The sequence below is a fragment of the Notolepis coatsorum genome (assembly GCF_963971535.1).
Source record: "Notolepis coatsorum genome assembly, chromosome: 5".
Lineage (NCBI taxonomy): Eukaryota > Metazoa > Chordata > Actinopteri > Aulopiformes > Paralepididae > Notolepis > Notolepis coatsorum.
The window spans coordinates 77,870,304-77,893,284 of record NC_140169.1 but is presented as its reverse complement, the minus strand read 5'-3'; the positions used below and the strand labels follow the sequence as shown (position 1 = coordinate 77,893,284).

Below are 22,981 nucleotides of genomic sequence, written 5' to 3'. Positions count from 1 at the left end.
TTTTTATCTTATGTTGTGGGACTTGTACAGCACTTTCGTAAACGTTGTTGTTTTTAAATGTGCTCTATAAATAAAGTGGGTTGGATTAATTAATTAAGTAGCCCCTTTCGTGACTGACGCATCCAACAAGGTTTCACTCGGCTGTGTGATTTAATTCAAGGTGGATCGCTGTTGTCGTTTGAACAACTTCAGATTTCATGGGAACTACCAATCCCCCAAATCAAGAATGTTTAAGATGAATGAAGTAAGATTTTGATTATTTGAAATATGGCCTGTGTAGACTAAACTATGCACAGAATTATGTCAGTCTACAAGGTCCGGATTCTACATGGTCCGGCAATGTAGACCTTGTAGACTCCACTACAGACCAATTATCAGTGAATGTTCATGCATTTTTAAGAAGGGCAACTTCCACAAAAAAACAAAACTCACCAAAACATCTCAGTAGCACCTTATCTAAATGTTATATTTCATATATGGAGATTCATATTTATTTATGTATTGCATGCATTTCTACATTTTATTTCCTATTTTGTTTATTCATCCCAGTATCTTTCTTTCTTATGTGTGGAATTCTACAAGGTGCGCGCACACACACACACACGCACACACCTACACACACACCTACACACACACACACACACACACACACACACACACACACACACACACACACACACACACACACACACACACACTTACATTTAGTCATTTAGCTGACGCTTTTATCCAAAGCAACTTACAAGTTCTGTACGACAAGATAGCAAGAAGGGTACAACTCTATCAGCTGAGTAACAATGTTCATCAAAGTGTTGCGTGTTACAGTGTAGGTTAGTTTATTAGGACAAGTGCATGACAGTAAGGTTAGTCACGGTTAGATTTTTTTTTTTTTTTTTATCATTTCAGATAATGGTTGAAGAAGTGAGTCTTTAGTCGACGGCGAAAGATTGGACGGGATTCGGCTGTCCTAACTGGGATGGGTAGTACACGCACACGCACGCACACACACACACACACACACACACACACACACACACACACACACACACACACACACCTACACACACACACAAATCGAAGTAAAAAAATAAAAAAATTGAATTTTTTTTTTAATGTTCGAAGCTTGTGCCATCGAATCGAACATTCGAAGCATTTAAGACAGCCCTACTAGTTTGAAGTCGTCTTTGCGGACCCCTAGGTTTTTGTAGTATGGGGCACATAGGCAAGTGCTATATAATAATGTTACAATTAAATAGCCTAATCAATGTCCTTTATCGACCACTGAAACTATAGGCAATTTGTTTCATACTTTGATGGAAAGTGCTGCTATATGAATGTTGTGTTAGATATTGATATTAGAGTGAAGTGCTGCTATATGAATGTTATGTTGGATATTGATATTAGAGTGAAGTGCTGCTATATGAATGTTATGTTAGATATTGATATTAGTGTGCTTTAATGTCCTAGATAATGTAAGAACCTGATCTCTGACTGAGTCAGAACATACTTGTCTTGCTCTGACAAGACTACTTGTCTGATGCAGTCACTCAACACCAGCTGAGCAAACAAGTTATAGCCTACATCTAGATAAGCTTTTAATATGATAACATTATCATATTGTTATCGTAACATTTTTGGCCATATCGCCCAGCCCTACCCTTCCGGAGCTCGGATAGGAGTGAGTCTGAGACGGCCAGAAGATGCAGAGTGTAGGGGTCTTGACTCTTGAGGGTGTGTAGTTAGAGACCATTGACCGGAGGTAGGCGGGAGCGGTTCCATTTGCCACACGGTATGCCAGGTCGAGGGCCTTGAAGCGGATTCGTGCAGCAATGGGGAGCCAGTGCAGGTCCCTAAGAAGTGGGGTGACATGGGCCGACTTTGGTAGGTTTGAGATCAGGCGGGCCGCTGTGTTCTGAATGAGTTGAAGAGGCTTGGTGGCAGTGGCCGGGAGGCCAGCAAGCAGTGTGTTGCAGTAGTCGAGGCGGGAGATGACTGTTGATTGGACGAGGAGTTTGGTGGCTTCTTTTGTCAGGAAGGGGCGGATCCTTCTGATGTTGCTCAGGAGGAATCTGCAGGTTCTGGTTGTCGCTGCGATGTGAGCAGAGAAGTTCAACTGGTCGTTGAGGACCACACCAAGGTTCTTGGCGGTCGGGGACACGGTCACAGCTGCATTCTCGACTGTGATGGAAAGGTCGGTCAGGGGGGAGGATTTGGCCGGCAGGTAGGGGTGGGCGATATATCGAGTATACTCGATGTATCGCGGATTGTTCTACCCGAGATGTAGTACTGTACTATATCGCGAACATCGAGTATTTAGTTTATATGGCGCCGCCCGCGGCCGAGAGATACTCTCAGTGCTTTCCTCGAGAAGGGACGGCGGAGCTATAGGCTAACGTTAGTGTAGTCAGGGCTGTACAGTGCGATATAATGTTGCGGTTGTAATTTCATTAGACAGACCAGCGCGGACCTTTAATAACATGTAATTTAATTGACACGAGCAATGAGCTAACGGTAGCTGCTAACCAAGGTATCCATTAGGATTATGCTAAGCTAACTAGCGATAGCTGCTAACCCTGGTAAACGGTCAAAGCGGACTCCACAAGACTAGTTCCATTCGTGAGGAAATGGGGTGGGTTATATTGACAACGCTTGACAACAGCAGTTTAAACATAACTTCATATTTATTCGTTTCTGTATATCATTCAATTTCCATCTCCGTGTGTCTCCATCTCCATCTCTTCCTGTTTACATTCGAGTGTGACGTTATCACCTACGGCAGCTTAGACGATCAAAACGCGAACCTAGAACAAACCCCGAGGGGGGGGGGGGGGGGGGGGGGGGGCTGGCTCTCTTGTTCATTCTCGCCCCCTCTCTCTCTCTCTCTCTCTCTCTCGCTCTCTCTCTACATTCAATGATTTAAAGTAGCCAAACGTTACAGACAGTATAAATACTAACTGGATAGTTGATGATATAAACATTTAATTTCATTATCTGAAATATTCTAAAATCATTAAGTCTGCTATAAGCCATTATACCTTTGTGTGTGATTATTATTTTCTCACAGTAGGGTGTGTATATATATACATATATATATGTGTGTGTGTTTGGCTAAAGTGGATAGAAAACACAGTACGGTGTAAAAGTCTTAGGCACCCAAGAGTTTTTATATAAATTGTCTTAGATGTAAATAATTTTTTTTATTAGTGTGTCAGTAGACTACTCTTAGTACATTTTCATTAAATTATTTTTTAAAGCATCTTCATGGTTTAATAATGCAAACGTATGTTGCAGGGACTTATTATAATCATCATATTGGCGTGACTGTATGCATCAAAGGGTTAAATCAAGCATTTTTAAGTGATTTAAAGGAAATGTAAAAATATCGCGATATATATCGTGTATCACGATATAGCCAAAATATATCGCGATATCATTTTTGGCCATATCGCCCAGCCCTACCGGCGCCATATCGCCCAGCCCTACCGGCAGGTGGAGCAATTCTGTTTAGCTTAGGTTCAGTTTGAGGTGGTTGGTCGTCATCCAGGCGGAGATGTCGGACAACCAGCTCGCTTTTCTTACGGGAATATATTTAGTTGTGGTCAATAATGTTGAGAACAAGAGACATTTTCTTACAAAACAAGAGAGCTTATATAGCTATCTAGAGATGATACGTGAAATTGTTGTTTCAGTGTTTTTGCCTTTTGATGTGGCCATTGTCAATATACTGTATGAAACTACCAATATCAAAGGTAGAAAGGCTTGAGAGATTGGTTAATTCATCCATTAGGAAATGGCTAGGAGTACCTCTGTGTACACACTACACAGTACATTTCGCTGAGTAAATTTACTGTGTATTAGTAGTGTGACATTGTATGGGAAAGGTATTCTCCAATTACCAGTAGGGACGCACCGATATGAAAATTTGCCACCGATACCGATTGTTCAACTAACACAATCGGCCGATACCGATACCGATACAGATATTTGTGGCAAAATATTTTTTTTAAATATTTTTTAAATATAATTTTCTTTTAATATTTCTTTTTTGTAATTTTATTTTTATTTTTTTTATGAAACTACTGTATATTTGTCTTACAAATTGTGCTCACCGATATGAACATAGGCCTCTTTACTTACTTAAAAAAAGGAAACATCAAGACATCAAGAAATAGCACTATCTCTCTCCCAGTATGTTCTGCAGGGCTGCAGCTAGATACTAGTTCTCCCAGCATGGTCTACCTGCTGGGCTGCAGCGAGATACTATTGTCTCAACCAATGACATTTTGATTGACAGTCGATTCTGCCAATTACGTCACACACCGCTTGCACCCGCCTCTGCTGTTACCACCAATCGGCAAGCCGTATACATTTTTTACTTCGGCTTTCGTCCGCCATTGATTTTGAGTTGACGAGAGGATTTCTAGAACAACAACATGGCGCGGCTGACGTTTAGCTTTTATCTCTGCAGGATGACTTAAATGAGGCATAATGATTTTACTGCAACTAATGTTATAATTAAACAAAGCCTTTCTATACATGTGTCTGATTGAAAACGTTATTAACAGATTGCAGAATGGGTAAAACTCAGGGCTCTGTGAGCAACGGAAGGAACTGAGCTAGTATGAACGCTTGCTACGTTCGGGTAAATAATATGCTGATGTTATGAACGTGTAACACTAACTATATAATGTTAATGCCACAAAACGAATGCCTTGTTAATCATAAGTAGTAACTTTGATGCAGTAGCTTGTGTGTGTGTGTGGGGGACGGCGGGCGTTGTGCAGGTAGGTCGCGAGTGAACTTTTTTTTGCCTTTTGACGCTACACAAATTGATGGTTATTTATCGGCGACTGCTATCGGCACATTTGAGCTTCGGCCGATAGCAGGCAACAAGGCACTTATCGGCCGATACCGATACCCGACCGATATATCGGTGCACCCCTAATTACTAGTAATGAGTCTAAAGCTAAAGTAGTGAGGTGTACCAAGGCTATGGCCCAGGCTAAGCACTGCAGGGACAGTGGATGAACTGGAAAAGTGTAGAGAAGATGAAGGTTAACTGGAAGCACCTGTTCAGTATGGAGGAAAATCTTATACAATTCCTAATAGGAGCTACTGTGCTGCCATCACCATCACCACAGAACCTAAAACAGTGGGTATGGGGACTCGTCATGTCCACTCTGTTCAGAGACGGCAACGTTGAGGCATATTCTGTCCGGCCTGTAACTAAGACCAGTCTTTCTCAAGGTCGGTGTACATGGAGAGACAGGTGTTGAAGAGCAGGAAGTAGAAGAGTACAGGTGAATTGAGGATGTAATCGGATGGAGGGTGTGTGCAGCCATTCAATTTGTCCGAGAGGGAGAGAAATGTAGAGGAGGTAGGTTTTTAGGCAGGCATGAGTTAGGCTGCCTAAATGGAGTTACTGATTGGGAGATGCAGGTGGGAGGAAAACACGTTGTTCCTTGAGAGATATTTAGAGATATGTAGCACTAACTTGAGGCCTGACCTAGTATTATGGTCTCGTAGTCAGCAATTCGTTTATTTTATAGAATTGATTGGGAGGATTCAGTGGAGGAGGCGTACAAGAGGAAAAAGCTTACATTTACATTTAGTCATTTATCTGACGCTTTTATCCAAAGCGACTTACAAGTTCTGTATGTAAGTCATCAGGAAGGGCACAACTCTTATCAGCTGAGTAACAATGTTCATCAAAGTGTTGAGTGCTACAGTGTAGGTTAGTTTATTAGGACAAGTGCAGGTTAGTTAGGGTTAGACTTTTTTTTTTAATTTACATTTTTTTAATTTCAGATAATGGTTGAAGAAGTACGTCTTTAGTCGACGGCGAAAGATTGGACGGGTTTCGGCTGTCCTAACTGGGGTGGGTAGTTCAGCCATTCCACCATTGTGGGGCAAGGACTGAGAAAAGGCAGGTTCTCCTTGATTACCCTCCCCGGGTTGGGCGATAAAACGATAACGATAATTATCGCGATATATTTTAATAATCGATATCGATTGATAAGAAAAAAAATATCAATACATGTTTTTGATTATTTCTTTTATTTGTATTGTGACCTGCAACAGGGCAGATTTAAAACCAGAGACAATGGACAGACTTGTCTTTCTTGCCTGCAACTTAAAATGACAATACTGACCAAATTGAGATTTATTTTTCTCTTGTCCATTTATTTAGTTTGCTTTCTAATTTAAAATACAGTTTGTGCTGCAGAGCTAGTTCTCTGTTCTTAATCCATGTATGTAGGTTAACTTTCTGTAGTGGGGTAGTGAAAGGGTTAACCCTCTGTAGTGTGGTAGTGAAAGGGTTAACCCCTTTGGCGCGTGGCAGTGAAAGGGTTAATAAAGTGTTCAATCAATCAATCAATCAATGGCAGCCCATATGCATAGAACCCATATTTAGAGATCGTCTAGATCTATTTGCAGAGCCAGATGAGCCATTAGCCGTCTCAGATCGCCAAGAGCGGTCCTTTTAGATGCAACACTCTGGAGCCTTGACTCCGACACAACACACACCTACAGGTTCTGAGCGCACTCTGGGTTTTAGCCACAGGGACCTTTCAGAGAGAGAGGACAGGGGACAGGTCCTTTCAGAGAGAGAGGACAGGTGACAGGTCCTTTCAGAGAGAGAGGACAGGTGACAGGTCCTTTCAGAGAGAGAGGACAGGTGACAGGTCCTTTCAGAGAGAGAGGACAGGTGACAGGTCCTTTCAGAGAGAGAGGACAGGTGACAGGTCCTTTCAGAGAGAGAGGACAGGTGACAGGTCCTTTCAGAGAGAGAGGACAGGTGACAGGTCCTTTCAGAGAGAGAGGACAGGTGACAGGTCCTTTCAGAGAGAGAGGACAGGTGACAGGTCCTTTCAGAGAGAGAGGACAGGTGACAGGTCCTTTCAGAGAGAGAGGACAGGTGACAGGTCCTTTCAGAGAGAGAGGACAGGTGACAGGTCCTTTCAGAGAGAGAGGACAGGGGACAGGTCCTTTCAGAGAGAGAGGACAGGGGACAGGTCCTTTCAGAGAGAGAGGACAGGTGACAGGTCCTTTCAGAGAGAGAGGACAGGTGACAGGTCCTTTCAGAGAGAGAGGACAGGGGACAGGTCCTTTCAGAGAGAGAGGACAGGTGACAGGTCCTTTCAGAGAGAGAGGACAGGTGACAGGTCCTTTCAGAGAGAGAGGACAGGTGACAGGTCCTTTCAGAGAGAGAGGACAGGTGACAGGTCCTTTCAGAGAGAGAGGACAGGTGACAGGTCCTTTCAGAGAGAGAGGACAGGGGACAGGTCCTTTCAGAGAGAGAGGACAGGTGACAGGTCCTTTCAGAGAGAGAGGACAGGTGACAGGTCCTTTCAGAGAGAGAGGACAGGGGACAGGTCCTTTCAGAGAGAGAGGACAGGTGACAGGTCCTTTCAGAGAGAGAGGACAGGTGACAGGTCCTTTCAGAGAGAGAGGACAGGTGACAGGTCCTTTCAGAGAGAGAGGACAGGTGACAGGTCCTTTCAGAGAGAGAGGACAGGTGACAGGTCCTTTCAGAGAGAGAGGACAGGTGACAGGTCCTTTCAGAGAGAGAGGACAGGTGACAGGTCCTTTCAGAGAGAGAGGACAGGGGACAGGTCCTTTCAGAGAGAGAGGACAGGTGACAGGTCCTTTCAGAGAGAGAGGTTCCACATTGTTGTGGCATAATTGCGAAACGTGTTTAGTCCCTTGTTTGAGCCGAATCTGGGTTTAACATGATTTGTTGAGCTTCCTCTGGTGTAGTGGTTGTGGTATTCACTGACCTTTGGGAAGTATTTTGACATGTACATGGGCACCCCGGTCGTGTAGTGTATCTTGTAGACCAGGCCCATTGCAAGTTGCTGTACTCTGTCGTCTACTCTAAGCCATCCTAGGTTGTCAAAGTGGGCAGGGGTGAGGTGGGTTCTGGGGTTCAGGTCAAGTAGTAGTCTGACCAGTTTGTTTTGTGATGTTTGTAATTTTGTTTTAAGCGCCTTTGAGGTGCTTTGGTACCATGAGGTGCACGCATAGTCATAGTACCCTTGAATGAGTGCTCCTGCCAGAGTCTTCAGGGTATTCTTGTTTACCAGAGAGGAGATCCGATACAAGAATCTAGTTCGTTGGTTGACTTTTTTTATTACATTGGATGCCATTTTGTCACAGGAAAGATTTGCCTCTAGGATGGAACCCAGGTAGGTAATTTCGTCTTTCCTTGTGACAATATTGTCACCCACTGTAACTGAGAAGCCGTCGGTCTTGCTGAGTTTGTTATTTGAACCGAAGAGAATGGACTCTGTTTTGCCCATGTGTAATGATAGTTTGTTATCAGCGAGCCATATATGCAGATTTTGCCTTGTTCCGAGCTGAGTTTTTTTTTCAACCTGCAACTTGTTCTTGTCAGAGACCAGCAGGGCTGAGTCGTCCGCAAACAGGAACAAGTTGCAGTCACAGGCTGACGACATGTCATTTGCATAAATTAGGAAGAGTAGCGGTCCTAGTATGCTTCCTTGTGGAACACCACAGCTCACTGTGAGGGGGGGGATAGAGTACCGTTTACCTCTACCATCTGTTCTCTCCCCTCAAGGTATGATTGCATCCAGCTCACTGATAAGCTATCAAAACCAATTGCTTTTAGCTTGTCCATTAGAATGGAGTGATTGACAGTGTCGAAGGCCTTTTGTAGGTCCAGCATGACCATGCCGCAGTATTTGCCCGCGTCCACCTCTTGTTTGATGTGGTCGTTCAAATAGAGGAGGCATGTGTCAGTGGAGTGGGACGTTCTGAAGCCAGATTGGAATTCGTAGATTAGATTTTTTTCCGCCAGGTACTTTTCGACCTGTTCATAGACTATTTTCTCCATGACTTTCGAGATGGAGGTAAGAATAGAAACAGGGCGGTAGTTGCCTGGGTCTAATTTGCTGCCCTTTTTGTGCAGAGGGGTCACTCTCGCAATTTTGAAGTCCTTGGGGACGTGCCCCTGTTTTATAGAGAGGTTTATTATGTGTGTGATGACTGGGGTGATGGCGGCTGCTGCGTCTCTGAGGAATTTGGAGGGGATGTTGTCATGGCCAGTGACCTTGTTAGGTTGGAGGGCGCTCAATTTTTTGAGTACCTCATCTGTTGTTACCATTTCAAGTTTGAAGTCGTCTTTGTGGACCCCTAGGTTGTGTGTGTGTGTGTGTGTGTGTGTGTGTGTGTGTGTGTGTGTGTGTGTGTGTGTGTGTGTGTGTGTGTGTGTGTGTGTGTGTGTGTGTGTGTGTGTGTGTGTGTGTGTGTGTGTGTGTGTGTGTGTGTGTGTGTGTGTGTGTGTGTGTGTGTGTGTGTGTGTGTGTGTGTGTGTGCGCGCGCTTATTTTGAGTAATGCCTGGCTGTTATCACATTGTGTTCTACAGTGAGATATATCAAATGCCCTTGTGTTGCATGTAAAAAGAGTAGGACCTCGACTAAAAAATTAGGTGAATGACCTGAGTTCACTGCCACAGTAGATAACTTGTGGCCTGTAGTAGATAACCACTGTGAAGATATCAGCTAGCAAGGCTGTAAGCTCTGCTGGCATGCTGTGGTAAGGATTTAAAAAAAAGAGCATGCAATTTTAAATACTTGCTAGTTCATCAGATATTGTATTTTTCTTTTTACTTCCTTGGGCTCAGTGTGGTGAGGAGAGGTTTTGGTGTGATGATGATATATAGCACATCTCTCATGGTAACCGCCAGTAGCATCCTGTACAGTCCTATGCTGATGAGTTTGGAATGTGCTGTAAAAATAAATACTATTATTCATGTCCATCTTTCAGACCCCATGGAATAAAAATTTAGATTGCAATCCAGTAGTTTGATATGTACAGTAACTGACTCTGTCTTTGTCAATTTCTGTAGACGCCGGTGACAGCTGAACCCTAGCCAGACATCCTCGATCCTCCACCCTCCCTCTTGTCAGCATGGCCTCTAAGAAGCTCAAAGCACTGGCCCACCTGCGGCTGAAAACCCGGCCCCTGTTTAAAAAACTCCGGCACAAGAAGAAACCCAGCATGGCTGATGTCTGCCTGGAACAAACACTGGACCAACGAATAAGCGCCTCTGAGCCTAATATCTACTCCCCGCGACCGCTGGACTGTGGCACCAGACAGGACGCGCCCACGGACGGCATGGGCAGTGCCTCCTCCCAGGACAGTGTATATGAGGAGGACACTTGCAGATCTCCCTGGGTCGTGCGGCCACAGGAGCAGGTAACTAACTACTAGGGCTGACCTTCACATTTTCTTTTTGGCATTCAAAGCTTCGGGGCCGAGATTTGATTTTAATTCGAAGCTTCGAGATTAAAAAAAGAGAAAAAAATGTAATATATATATATATTTTTTTTTTTATGTTGTTGGACTTGTACAGCACTTTGTTCAACTTTGTCAGTGCTGTAAAGTTTTTTTTTATCCACTTTTTCTCCTTATTTTTCTATATTTCTTCCATCCCAATTTTGTGTTTCCAATTCTCCCCTCCCCTGTGTTGAACGTTGCTCGCATATGCCCCCCACTGGTCGGTTGTAGGGAGGATAGAAGCCTTGCATCACGTGTCCCCTCCGGTACACGAGGAGGCAGCCTGTCGCATCTTTTCACCTGCCAGCGCGGACTCTCATTGGCGAGGTGTAACGTGTGGGAGGCTCACACTACCCCCGCCATTTCCTGTCTCTGCTGTGCAGGCGTCCCCCAACCGACCTGTAGGAGTCGCTGTCCACAACGTCTAGATTACCACCCATCGACTTCCACCCGCTAACTCTGCCGATTGAGCCAGTATGACGGCCGGCCCAAGCCGGAGGCAACGCCGACAGCCGGATCGAACCCGGTGTCTCTTGCGTTGGTGACAAGCGCAATGTCCGCTGCGCCACCCAGCCGCCCCTCAGTGCTGTAAAGTTTAAACCTTTTAAAATCTTAGACAAACTAAACACTTTGCTTTCATGAAATATTGTAAGCCGTCATTTGAGGCTTTATAAAAGCAGCACAATGAACACAAATCTGTCAGTGCCGAGTCCGACCTCATCTTAAATAACAAACAGCATTGCTTGTTGTTATTAACAACATGGAATTTTATTTTCCCATTCGAATCCCATGCCCATCGAACGAAGCTTCGAAGTATTTAAGACAGCCCTACTAACTACCCAAGAGGAGCTTGCATGTATGCATCCATAATGTATATGCCTATGATGACCATACAGACCATGAGTTTCAGCTAGGTGTCCTATTACGTTGTGAGATGTCACAGTCCAGGTGCTGTCAAAGGGGAATTGTATCGCCTGTCACCATGTTTAAACGGGTGAAAGGTCTAATTCACTGATACAGTAGTAGACCATCTCATTTCACAGGACAACCACAGGGTATTGGGGGATTTCGTGGGGATTTAGTTTGTTTGTTTGTTTCGTTTATTTACACGTATAAAAACAATTACATATAATACATACAATACAATACACAAAGGGATGTGAAGGAGAATTGCCTAAAAAACCTCTAGGGGCTTGCATGTGGCATTCACCAAGAATCAAAATTACACTGATATTACATCAACATAAAATATAACCCCCCCACACCACCCCAACACACACAAGGAACATTCATTCACAATACACACAGGCAGGTCTACATATAGACAAGCAGGCCATACAATTTCAGGTATAGAGAAAACAAATAATGACAGGAAGAAAATACGATAAAGCGAAAATACAATAACAAAATACAACAAGCCATCAGACCACAGTTTGTAAAGGGAGCCCATATGGGAAATATTGGAGAGATGAGATTGCAGTGCTCTTTTGAACTTCAGAAAAGAAAATTCCAAAATATGTGGAGGCAAAGAGTTCCACAACTTTGACCCTCGGTAGAGTAAACAACTGAGATTGGGAAGTGCGGGAAAGGGGTGGTCTAAGCAAACAGGAGCTACGTGTGGGGTAATTATGAATTTGGTGATCAGTGTTTCCCACAGGATTTTCAGAGACTATGGGGGGTGAACCTTCGACCCTCTAAGGGGGTCCGGGGGCATGCCCCCCCCGAACTTTTTTTTGTGTGTACATTTTAAAGTTAAATGCATCAATCTGGTGCACTTTGAGAGCAAAATAAAGAGGCTAGATCTATGATGAACTTTGTGCTCAAAACACAAAATCGACTAGACTAGTGCTTCCCAATCCTCTCCTCGAAGCACCCCAGCCGTTCAATGTATTTGTTAAATTCCACCACCAGCACAACTGATTCAACTTAACTAGCCCTTTATTAGTTGAATCAAGGTGTGCTGGTGGTGGAATTTAACAAATACATGGAACGGCTGGGGTGTCTCGAGGAGAGGATTGGGAACCACTGGACTAGAGCATACATTTGAGCCATCAAAGAAATGAAGCAAAAGTGGTTACCTGTGTTGAACTGGTTTATTTTTTAGAAAATAAAAAAATATAGTGGATTACTATTACGACTACTACCACTGCCAATACTACTGATACATCCCTATTGGCAAACTTTATATTAAAAAAAAAATAGTAAAAAAAAAAATATATATATCTTTTGTAATAAATAATTTTTTTTGTTCATTATACAACTGGCGGGACCAATTAGCGGGTCGCCACAGTCTAGGTAATTAATGGGAAACCCTGGGTGATTGTGGGCAAACATGTCATGAAAGAAAGGGGGAAGGGTGAATGAATGAATGAATGAATGAATGAATGAATGAATGAAAAACTTTATTGAACAGATTGCAGAATGGGTACAATACAGTACGGCTCAATACACACAATTGTTAAGGGGATGCAGACCAGAGAAAGATGTTTGTCTTGTTTACATCAGGGACCCCCATTTTCAATTCATAGTGACATTTATGACATACACAACATACACAACATACACAACATACACAACATACACAACATACATGACATTTATGGCATAGTGACTAGGGTCGGGCATCGTTTGGATTTTAACGATTCCGGTTCCGATTCTCCATTTCGATTCCTGTTCTAAACGATTCTCGATTCCGATTCTTTGAGGTGCAGGTCAAAACAGGTCACAGCTTATTTCGCAGGAGATTTATTTTTTGTGTTGAAAAATCTTTAATTTTCTTCATACTATTCACATTGTCAGTTGACTTGATACAGTTTAATTTGGTTGCTGTACTGTAACTAGGGTATTAATTAACAAAGTAAAAAAAATAAAAAATTAAGAATCGAAAGGCAAATATGTTACTTCCGAAAGTTAGGAACCGGTTCCTATTAGAACCGGTTCTCGGTGCCCAACCCTAATAGGGACATACATGACATACCGGTATATAGTACTGTTACATATGTGACATATACGATATGCAAATATACAGTACTGTTACCCATAGATCCTAACGGAGAATATATACATATGATGGGGAGGAGACTGTACATTAGGAGGGGGTGGGTGGGTGGGAGAAAAAATATACATACGGTTGGGAGAGAATATATACATATGGTGGGGAGGAGATTTTTCATCAATACGTTCCTGTTTTATACCGTGGTGAATATGAGTGTTATATCGGAATGATCTGGGATAATTCCTACAAGGCTATTTATAAGGCGCTAAGCTAATAACGTTAAATCCATTGGCGTTTCGTCCCTACACACGACGCAGTTCAAAATCCAAATGCATATGATCGGTATTATGTTCCATCATGAATGCATGAAAGGGGAAGTCGTTTCTGATTAATTGATTGCCAATAACGGCATTCGTTATTATCCCCAACATAGGCTGATCTGGGGGATGGCTATTAAATCCTTGCACGATCAAGCTGAAATTGACATCAAATTGCTCTTACCTTTGGCCGGTTGGATTCCAAAAATAATTTTCCAATAATTTGATCGCCATCTGGTAGATATGTCCATTGGCCCATGCCATAATCCTTTACTGCATAATGAATTCGGCATCCCAAAGAGTGTTCCATGCGATCGAGTGAAGCCCTCGCTTCAGACTAACAAAGTTCGCCCGGAGAGATTTCAGTGTGACACCTGGTCTGCAACTGCAACTGCATACTCTATTCTCGAGACAGCGCCACTACCAGGATATGGCCGGTACTGCACCTTCGGACTCCCAATATGCCTTTTCCAGCCAAAATACAGCTCTGTGACAGTGAATAGGATATTAATATAAAAAAAAAGAAAAACGAAACAAAAACGTAATATTACGTGGCTGGCACCCAACAGTTGTCGGGCAAACACGTAATATTACATGGATGGCCCCGAATGAGTTAAGAGCGGTTTTGAATGTGGGTAGGGATTCACATCTTTTTACAGCTTTGGGTAGGGCGTTCCACATTGTTGTGGCATAATTGCGAAATGTGTTTAGTCCCTTGTTTGTGCCGAATCTGGGTTGCACATGATTTGTGGAACTCCCTCTGGTGTTGTGGGCGTGGTATTCACTGACCTTTGGGAAGTATTTTGACATGTACATGGGTACCTGTGTGGTGTAGTGTATCTTGTAGACCAGGCCCATTGCAAGTTGCTGTACTCTGTCGTCTACTCTAAGCCATCCTAGGTAGTGAAAGTGGGCAGGGGTGAGGTGGGTTCTAGGAGTAAGGTCAAGTAGTAGTCTGACCAGTTTGTTTTGTGATGTTTGTAATCTTGTTTTTAGCGCCTTTGAGGTGCTTTGGTACCATGAGGTGCAAGCATAGTCGTAGTACCCTTGAATGACTGCTCCTTCCAGAGTCTTCAGGGTATTCTTGCTTACCAGAAAGGAGATCCGGTACAAGAATCTAGTTCGTTGGTTGACTTTTTTTATTACTTTGGATGCCATTTTGTCACAGGAAAGATTAGCTTCTAGGATGGAACCTAGGTAGGTCATTTCATCTTTCCTTGTGACAATATTGTCACCCACTGTAACTGAGAAGCCGTCGGTCTTGCTAAGTGTGTGGAGGATGGCGCTGCTCCGACCGGCTGCCTTTCTGATCGCTCCATCGAGACTGTGCTTACTTTTGTTAATTTTTATAGTTTTAAAAGTTTTATTTGCACCAACTGTTGGTGCATTATATGTGTATGACCGTCAGTCAATCAGTGACATTGGATTAAGGAAAATTTACCGATTGGATTGCTCTCTGGATCGGATTGCTGAACAGCAGCAGTGGCCCGCCGAAATCCTTTGTTGTGGCCGAGGCAAGGAGAAGGCGCGACGACGTGGAAGAAGAGCCGGGGTCCGAAATAGATTGAGGTCCAAACGACACAGAACCACATAGCCCAGCATATTGTTGGCCAATGTGCAATCGATAGGAAATAAACTGAAATAAACTGGACGAGATCAGAGCACGGATCCAATTCCAGAGGGACATTCGGGACTGCAACGTCCTCTGTTTCACAGAAACTTGGCTGTCTCCAGACGTCCCGAATCATGCAATAGAACCGGCAGACCACTTCTTCGTTCTCCGCAAGGACTGGACGGCAGAAGAGTCTCAAAAGACGAAAGGAGGCGGCATTGCATTCATGATAAACAAGGAGTGGTGCGATTTAGGCAACGCAAAGGAATTGTCTAACCACTGCTCCCCAGACCTGGAGTTTATCACGATCAAATGTCGACCCTTCTTTCTCCCGAGGGAGTTAACGTCCATCATCATGATCGGAGTATACATCCCACCACACGCGAACACTGGGGCCGCACTTTCAAAGTTACACGACGAGGTAAACAAACTACAGATAGCTAGCGTTGACGCTGCCATTTTGGTTCTGGGCGATTTCAACAGCGCGCGTCTTAAAAAGGTGTTGCTGAATTTCTATCAGCATGTGACCTGTCCCACCAGAGGCGAGAACATATTAGACCATGTATACTCGCAATTTAAGAATGGGTCCGTACAAGTCACAGGTTCTTAGTCCATTCGGTAAGTCCGATCACGCCGCCATCTTTCTTTTGCCAAAGTATAAACAAAGTCTCAAGCGAACGCCGGTAGTATCGCGAGAGGTTAAGCGTTGGACCGTGACGTCAGAGGAGACACTCCAAGCTGCACTTGAATGCACAGACTGGAGTGTATTCCGTGATAACACAGCCAATATTAACGAATACACTGAAACGGTGCTTGACTTTGTCTGTACTCTGGTAGAAGAAACAATCCCCTCTACCACAATTAGAATATACCCAAATCAAAAGCCCTGGGTAGATAAATCAGTCCGTGAGGCTCTGAAAGTGCGCACCTCAGCCTACAACACCGGGCTGGTGACAGGCAACATGGAAGAACACAAGACGGCAAGATACAACGTTAGGAGAGCAGTAATAGAGGCAAAACGGCATTACAGGGATAAAGTTGAACTTCAGTTTGAACAGGCTGACTCTAGAGGTATGTGGCAGGGCCTCAGAACAATGACAGACTACAAAGGCACCTCCCTCAAACTGAACAGTGACATCTCCTTAGCAAATGATCTCAATTCCTTCTATGCGAGGTTTGAGGCTGTGAATAACAACACCAGCCTACAAACCACGGCAATGGGGGGGGGGGTCTGCTGATGGAGACTCAGTGTTCAGGGTAACAGAGCATGAGGTGAGGCGGACCTTTAAAAAAGTGAATATCAGGAAGGCAGCAGGACCGGACGGCATCCCCGGCCGCGTCCTAAAAGTCTGTGCCGACCAACTGGCCCCGGTATTCACTGACATCTTTAACCTGTCCTTGGAACAGGCTGTCATCCCCACCTGTCTGAAGAAGTCCACCATCATCCCTGTACCCAAAAAATCTACGCCCGCTTGCCTCAACGACTACCGCCCTGTAGCCCTCACCTCCATAGGCATGAAGTGCTTTGAGAAGCTAGTGAAGGGCTACATCTGTTCCTCCCTCCCCATCAACCTGGACCCCCTGCAATTTGCATATTGCCCCAACAGGTCCACGGAGGACGCCATAGCCCATGTGCTGCACACAGCAGCATCACACCTGGACAAGAGGCAGCGGAACTATGTGAGAATGCTATTCGACTACAGCTCAGCATTCAATACCATAGTCCCCTCCAAACTCATAGCCAAGCTCAGGGACCTGGGCTTGAACTATGACCTCTGCCAGTGGGTCTTGGACTTCCTGACGGGCAGACCCCAGGTGGTAAGAGCAGGCAACTGCACCTCCTCATCCATCACGCTCAACATAGGGGCCCCCCAGGGCTGTGTTCTGAGCCCCCTCCTCTACTCCCTGTACACACATGACTGCGTGGCACAGCGGAACAACAACACAATCATCAAATTTGCTGATGACACAGTAGTGGTGGGCCTGATCTCTGCCAACGACGAGAGGGCCTACCTGGAAGAGGTAGAGAATCTGTCACAGTGGTGTCAGGAGAACTGCCTCTCCCTGAACGTCAGCAAAACAAAAGAGATGATTGTGGAGGTCGGGGGTCAAGGACTACAGCCCCCTCAGCATCGACGGGGCACCGGTTGAGAGAGTGAACAGTTTCAAGTACCTCGGAGCCCACATATCCGAGGACTTGACATGGACCACACACATTGACAGTGTTGTGAAGAAGGCACGACAACGCCTCTACTTCCTCAGGCGCCTAAGGAAGTTCCAAGTCAGTCAGAAGATCCTTAGGAACTTCTACTCATGTACAATAGAGAGCATCCTGACTGGCAACATCACCTCCTGGTTTGGGAATAGCACTGCACAAGACCGTAGCAGACTACAAAGAGTGACACGTTCAGCCGAACGCACAATTGGAGGGGGGCTTCCCACCCTCCAGAACATTTACAACAAGCGGTGCAGGGGGAAGGCTAAGAGAATCATCAAGGACTCCAGCCACCCGAACAACTGCCTCTTTGAACTGCTGCGGTCAGGCAAGCGATACCGGAGTCTTAAGGCGAGCACAGAAAGACTCAGAAGAAGCTTCTATCCCCAGGCCATCAGGCTGCTAAACAAACAATAAACACTATGCAACAACCATCAAATGCACACACACCCACACGCACACGCACACACTCACTTAAACAAACAACACACTGCAGCACCCACTCTCCACACTTTAGACCACACAAACACACTTTATATTTATTGATAAAGGTTTTGCACTACAACTCGTACACCTACTGTAAATTGTACCTAAATTGCACCTCATCCCATTTCTGCCTTGCACTATATAGTATTGTATATTAGTACACTGTATAGTATATTGTATATTATATGGTAACTCAGTTACGTCTATTCTGCATCGAACATTGTACATATGTCTATACTGAACACTGTGACCTCATTTTTTGCTTCTAATTTACATGCTATACTATGTTATTTTATTTCATACTTATCTTGTCTTGCACAGTCTCTGGAGCGTAACAGTAAGAAGCATTTTGTATAAAAGTATTCTGTACTTCTGTATGACAACTATTAAAGAAACTTGAGTTTGTTATTTGATCCAAAGAGAATGGACTCTAGGGCTTTATTTAAAGAACTATACACAAATAAACCAGTCTGAAGATGATTCACTTGATAAAAACTGAGGATACCTCACTTATGAAATAGAGGCTGAGAAGAATGACTTCGTTGTACACAGCTGATTCTTTTTAGAGCTTGTTTCTGGATGTGTGGGGCTTTCCCTCGAGCTTTGTATGGTGCTTAAAAGCATTGCTATCCTTTTCTACTTGTACTTGTAATATTATTCCCAAACATGTTTGACATCAAACATCCTGAAGGAACATACTGAATGAAAATCAATGTACCTTGCAAAATCAATAGTGCTTGCTGTTGCTGCCACAAACACTGGTTGTGTGCATTTGCACTTCCACAGCACCGCACGTTTGTTTTTACAATGCACCACTTTTCAGTAGTTCTGTGTCGCGCCCTGTGCCAACACTTTAATGTTATATATGCACTCCAACATTCTCTGGTAGTGACAATGGCATTAATGCAACATGGTTTACTGTGGAAACCAAACAGGAATCGCCTATAGACGTCATAAATGTTCCTGTTATTTAGCGAACATTGCAACAGGAAATAAACTTTTTAGAATATTATTGTAATTTTGAAGCAGAAGTGACATTTAATTTGCCCACCGCCCGTGGTTCAAAAGCTCCTATAATTTATCCTGGACACTTGCTAATCTTGCTCTGTGAAATATTCCCCAGGCAGCATGACAGGGTGATCATCTTTCCTTTCTCTGTTTGTACTGGGGGGGGGTGACCTACTGTATGAGCAACTCCCACCATTTATTATTGTCCAGGTAAAAGCAGCCTTTTGTTCATTCAGACAACATGGATTGATGAAAGGGTGCATCGCTGAGCTTCACACAAGCAGTAGGCAACATGTGTGTGCAGCCACTGATACGTGTTCTCAAACAACAAGCCAGGGAATCAGGCAGAAAGCCTTTGTCAATCAAAAGTAAATGTTTAACAAGGGTTAAACTCCCTTGTTTGAGACCTAATAGTTATTTGCTTGAAATGAACCTTGACACTCTATACACGAATCCCTGCGTTTCAGGTCGAGGTCTCTGTGTTTATAAGCCCACTGGTTTTAAATTGTTTATAAAGTTGTTTTGTGTTAATAAAACCACTGGTGCCAGAACGTCTGCATTGGATGAGTGCGCTCACATTATATCCATACAGTATATGGCCAGATAGCTACAGTACGTATATATTGTATAACTGTAATAATATATTGTATATTTATCATAGATCAAGATCCAAAATGTATGAGTTTGTGTAATGTACAATGATATTCAACCAGGGTTGGAAATAAAAAAAAATTTCAAGGGCTTTTTTTGCCCCCCTTAATTGATTTTCGGGGGCTTTTTTTGTATTTCGGGGGCACTGAATTTTTATGATAAACTGTAGGGGTGGGACGGTTCACAAAATGGATGGTTCGGTTCGTATCACGGTTTTGGGGTCACGGTTTTCGGTTCGGTTCGATATACGTTAATTTTTATTAAAAAAGAATTTAACACTCAAATCTAAACATGCTTCTCATTTATAATTTTTTTTTAAAGGTTTACAGTGTTAGTGTTTACAGCCTTAAATAATGTTTGGCACACAAAGACCGAACTGACTGAAAAATATAGGCTACATTTGTAGTATTAACTTAGTGCAAACAAACAATATGCTCAGCCAGCACTAGACTTTCCTTTCTTTAATATAAACACAAAAAAACAATGTCAACCATGTTTAAATTCCCTGATTGCCAGTTCTTAATGGAAAGATTCGTTTTCGGCTTGAAATTATTATGTATCTGTCTACATTTATTTAGACTAACATTATTTAAATATTGAGTGCAACTGTGGTGGATTACGTCATTCGGTGAGTTGGAACTATCTATGGGTTGGCACCGGGTCCCCACGGACATTTTAGCGTGTGGCACCTTCAGCTCCGGTAACGTTAGGAGGAGATCATAACATCAACAAGCAGCACGAAAGCGGCAATAGTCCCGGTTGGAGTTAGTAAAACACAGTTGTATGTTAGCCTTCTTGGATGTTGAATAAACGCCTATCATTGTCTTTAAACACTCCGCCTCTCAGACTCCCATTTCCTCCTCTGCTAGCTAGTAACATTTCGTTGACTGTATTAGCTGGGGCTAGTGCTACCATAGTTAAAACGTGCGTTGTTTTATACAAACTGCTAACGCTATGGCAAGATGTGTGTAGGCCTATGTAATGTTAATGGCTATGTTTTTAAAGTCGTAATGAAGATTGATTTATATTGTGCTTGCCATTTTTACACAAACTGACTAGCACCTGGCTGCAGTGCTGCTGCTGCTGTCTGCAGCCAGCCAGCCAGCCAGTGCTCACCTCTCCCGGCTCCGCCAAATGATTTTTTTTATTTGCGCGTCATCTGAACCGTACGATACACAGACGCTCCATTACCGGATAAATATATATATATAATTAGTAAACTGTCGGGGGCATTTTGAGCCCCCCTTAACTGATTTTCGAGGGCATTTTGTCCATTTTCAAGGGCATAATGCCCCAAGCCCCCGTTAATTTCGAACCCTGTATTCAACACAACATAGTGTTATTGCATGATATGCAATAAGAGTGCTATTCCTAGTAGAAAGTGTCAGTTGCTCAAAATTGCTTACTTAATTTTTGGTCTTTCGAAAAGGAATTCAAAATAAATGTTGTACTTTCAACTGTAAGCCGTACTTTAACTGCAGCTTGACGTACTGTAGGCCAAGGCTAAAACAACTGTTTGTACACTTAAAGTGATAACATCTATTTATGAGTCCTTGAAATATAACGTGGCTGACCTCTGATACCTGGTTACCAAGGTTTAAAAAGGAAAAAACGTACATTTGCTCCAGACAGAACATGCATAGTGATTTTGGGTACTAATGCGTGCATGCTAGGTACTGTAGTACATGCTCCTGCCACTGCCCTTGACCAAGGCATTAACTGGAGCTGGTCCCCAGGTACCAGAGTGTGGCTGCCCACTGCTCCTAAAGAATTAGGAAGGGTTAACATGCAGAGACAAATTCCAATTATATGTAAAAATGTACTTGGTACAGGAATAAATCTAATTCTAATCAAGTTCAAGGTCCTTTTATTGCCACACGGCCAGGCCGGTGGAATTCATACACGGTGGAGGTGGTAGCTGCGACAATACACCACATAAAAGACACAACGGAACAGTACAGTACAGAAATACACCACCTAACAAATACACGACGGAACAGTACAGTACGAAAATACAAACATCAGGTGCAACGTAACAAAAAACCAGAGAACATAACAAGCACGGGGTGAAGATTAGGAGGAGTTGAGCAGCTGTGTGGCCTTGGGGAAGAAACTGTGGTTGAACCTCACAGTTGGACTGCCCAGTGACCTGGACCTCCTGCCAGAGGGGAGGCGTTGGAACAGGTGGTGAGCTGGGTGCAGGGGGTCACTGATGAGTTTGTTTGCGCGTGTGATGGTGTTTGTGTATGGAGTCCAGAGTGGGGAGTTTGCAGTTGATCATTTTGGATGCCCTTTTTATGACCCTATCCAGTAGGGGTGTAATGGTACGCGGATACGTACTGTACCGCCCTCAATGTGGTCCTCCGGTACAGTACGCGCTGTGCACCGAGCGATTGCAACGGTATTATAATTATACCACAGTACAATACAGTACGGCTCAATACACACAATTGTTAAGGGGATGCAGACCAGAGAAAGACATTTGTCTCGTTTACATCAGGGTCCCCCATTTTCAATTCATAATGACATTTATGACATACACAACATACATGACATCATGCCATTTATGACATAGGGACATACATGACATACAGGTATATAGTACTGTTACATTTGTGACATATATGATGTATACAATGACAATGTGTGTGTGTTTGTGTCTGTGAATGTGTGTTTGTGTCTGTGAATGTGTGTGTGTGTGTCTGTGAATGTGTGTTTGTGTCTGTGAATGTGTGTGTGTGTGTCTGTGAATGTGTGTTTGTGTCTGTGAATGTGTGTGTGTGTGTGTGTGTGTGTGTGTGTGTGTGTGTGTGTGTGTATCCAGGTTGACGGTGAGACGTTGAATGTGCCAGAAGGTGCTGCAGAAGCCCAGCAGTCCTACCTCCTGACCATCAACCTCAAAGAGGGACGCAATCTGGTCATCAGAGACCGCTGTGGTAAAAGGGAAACCAGTCCCTACTCTGTCTTTCTCCAATTTAGTCGTTATGCCAATTCCCTTCCTGGTCGTTGTGCGCATTATACCCTACTGTCGGTCTGGGGAGGGTGTAGTAGAACTACAACATGCCTCCTCCGATACATGTGGAGTCGCCAGCCACTTCTTTTCACCTGACGGCGAGGAGTTTCACTGGGAGAACGCTACACGTGAAAAAAAAACTACAACACTTAGACAATACTCAAGTAATCCCTCCTAATCATTACTTATGACCCACTAGAAATGTGTGGTGGTGTCTTTATCTGCACAGTTATTTCCTTCTGCCTGGATTTCTTTTATTTGGCTGTGCTCTGAATGTTTCTGGGCATCGACCTTCAGGTGTGTGCTTGTGAAAAACATGCGTGTTGTAGTGGGGTCATACGCTCAATACCCCCAAGAGTCAGTGGAGACTAGAGTCATGTA

At 43.7% G+C, this 22,981-nt stretch overlaps 1 protein-coding gene across 2 annotated transcripts in view; it reads left to right on the top strand.

Annotated features, from left to right (window-relative positions):
* Positions 1 to 22,981, top strand: part of mctp2b (multiple C2 domains, transmembrane 2b) — a 133,715-nt gene that overhangs the window by 17,042 nt on the left and 93,692 nt on the right. For both annotated transcript variants that reach the window (XM_084314952.1, XM_084314951.1), the window contains exons 2-3: positions 9,873 to 10,222; positions 22,412 to 22,523. In XM_084314952.1, coding sequence (XP_084171078.1) covers positions 9,935 to 10,222; positions 22,412 to 22,523 — 400 coding nt within the window. In that variant the 5' untranslated portion in view covers positions 9,873 to 9,934. The remainder of the gene's footprint in view (positions 1 to 9,872; positions 10,223 to 22,411; positions 22,524 to 22,981) is intronic.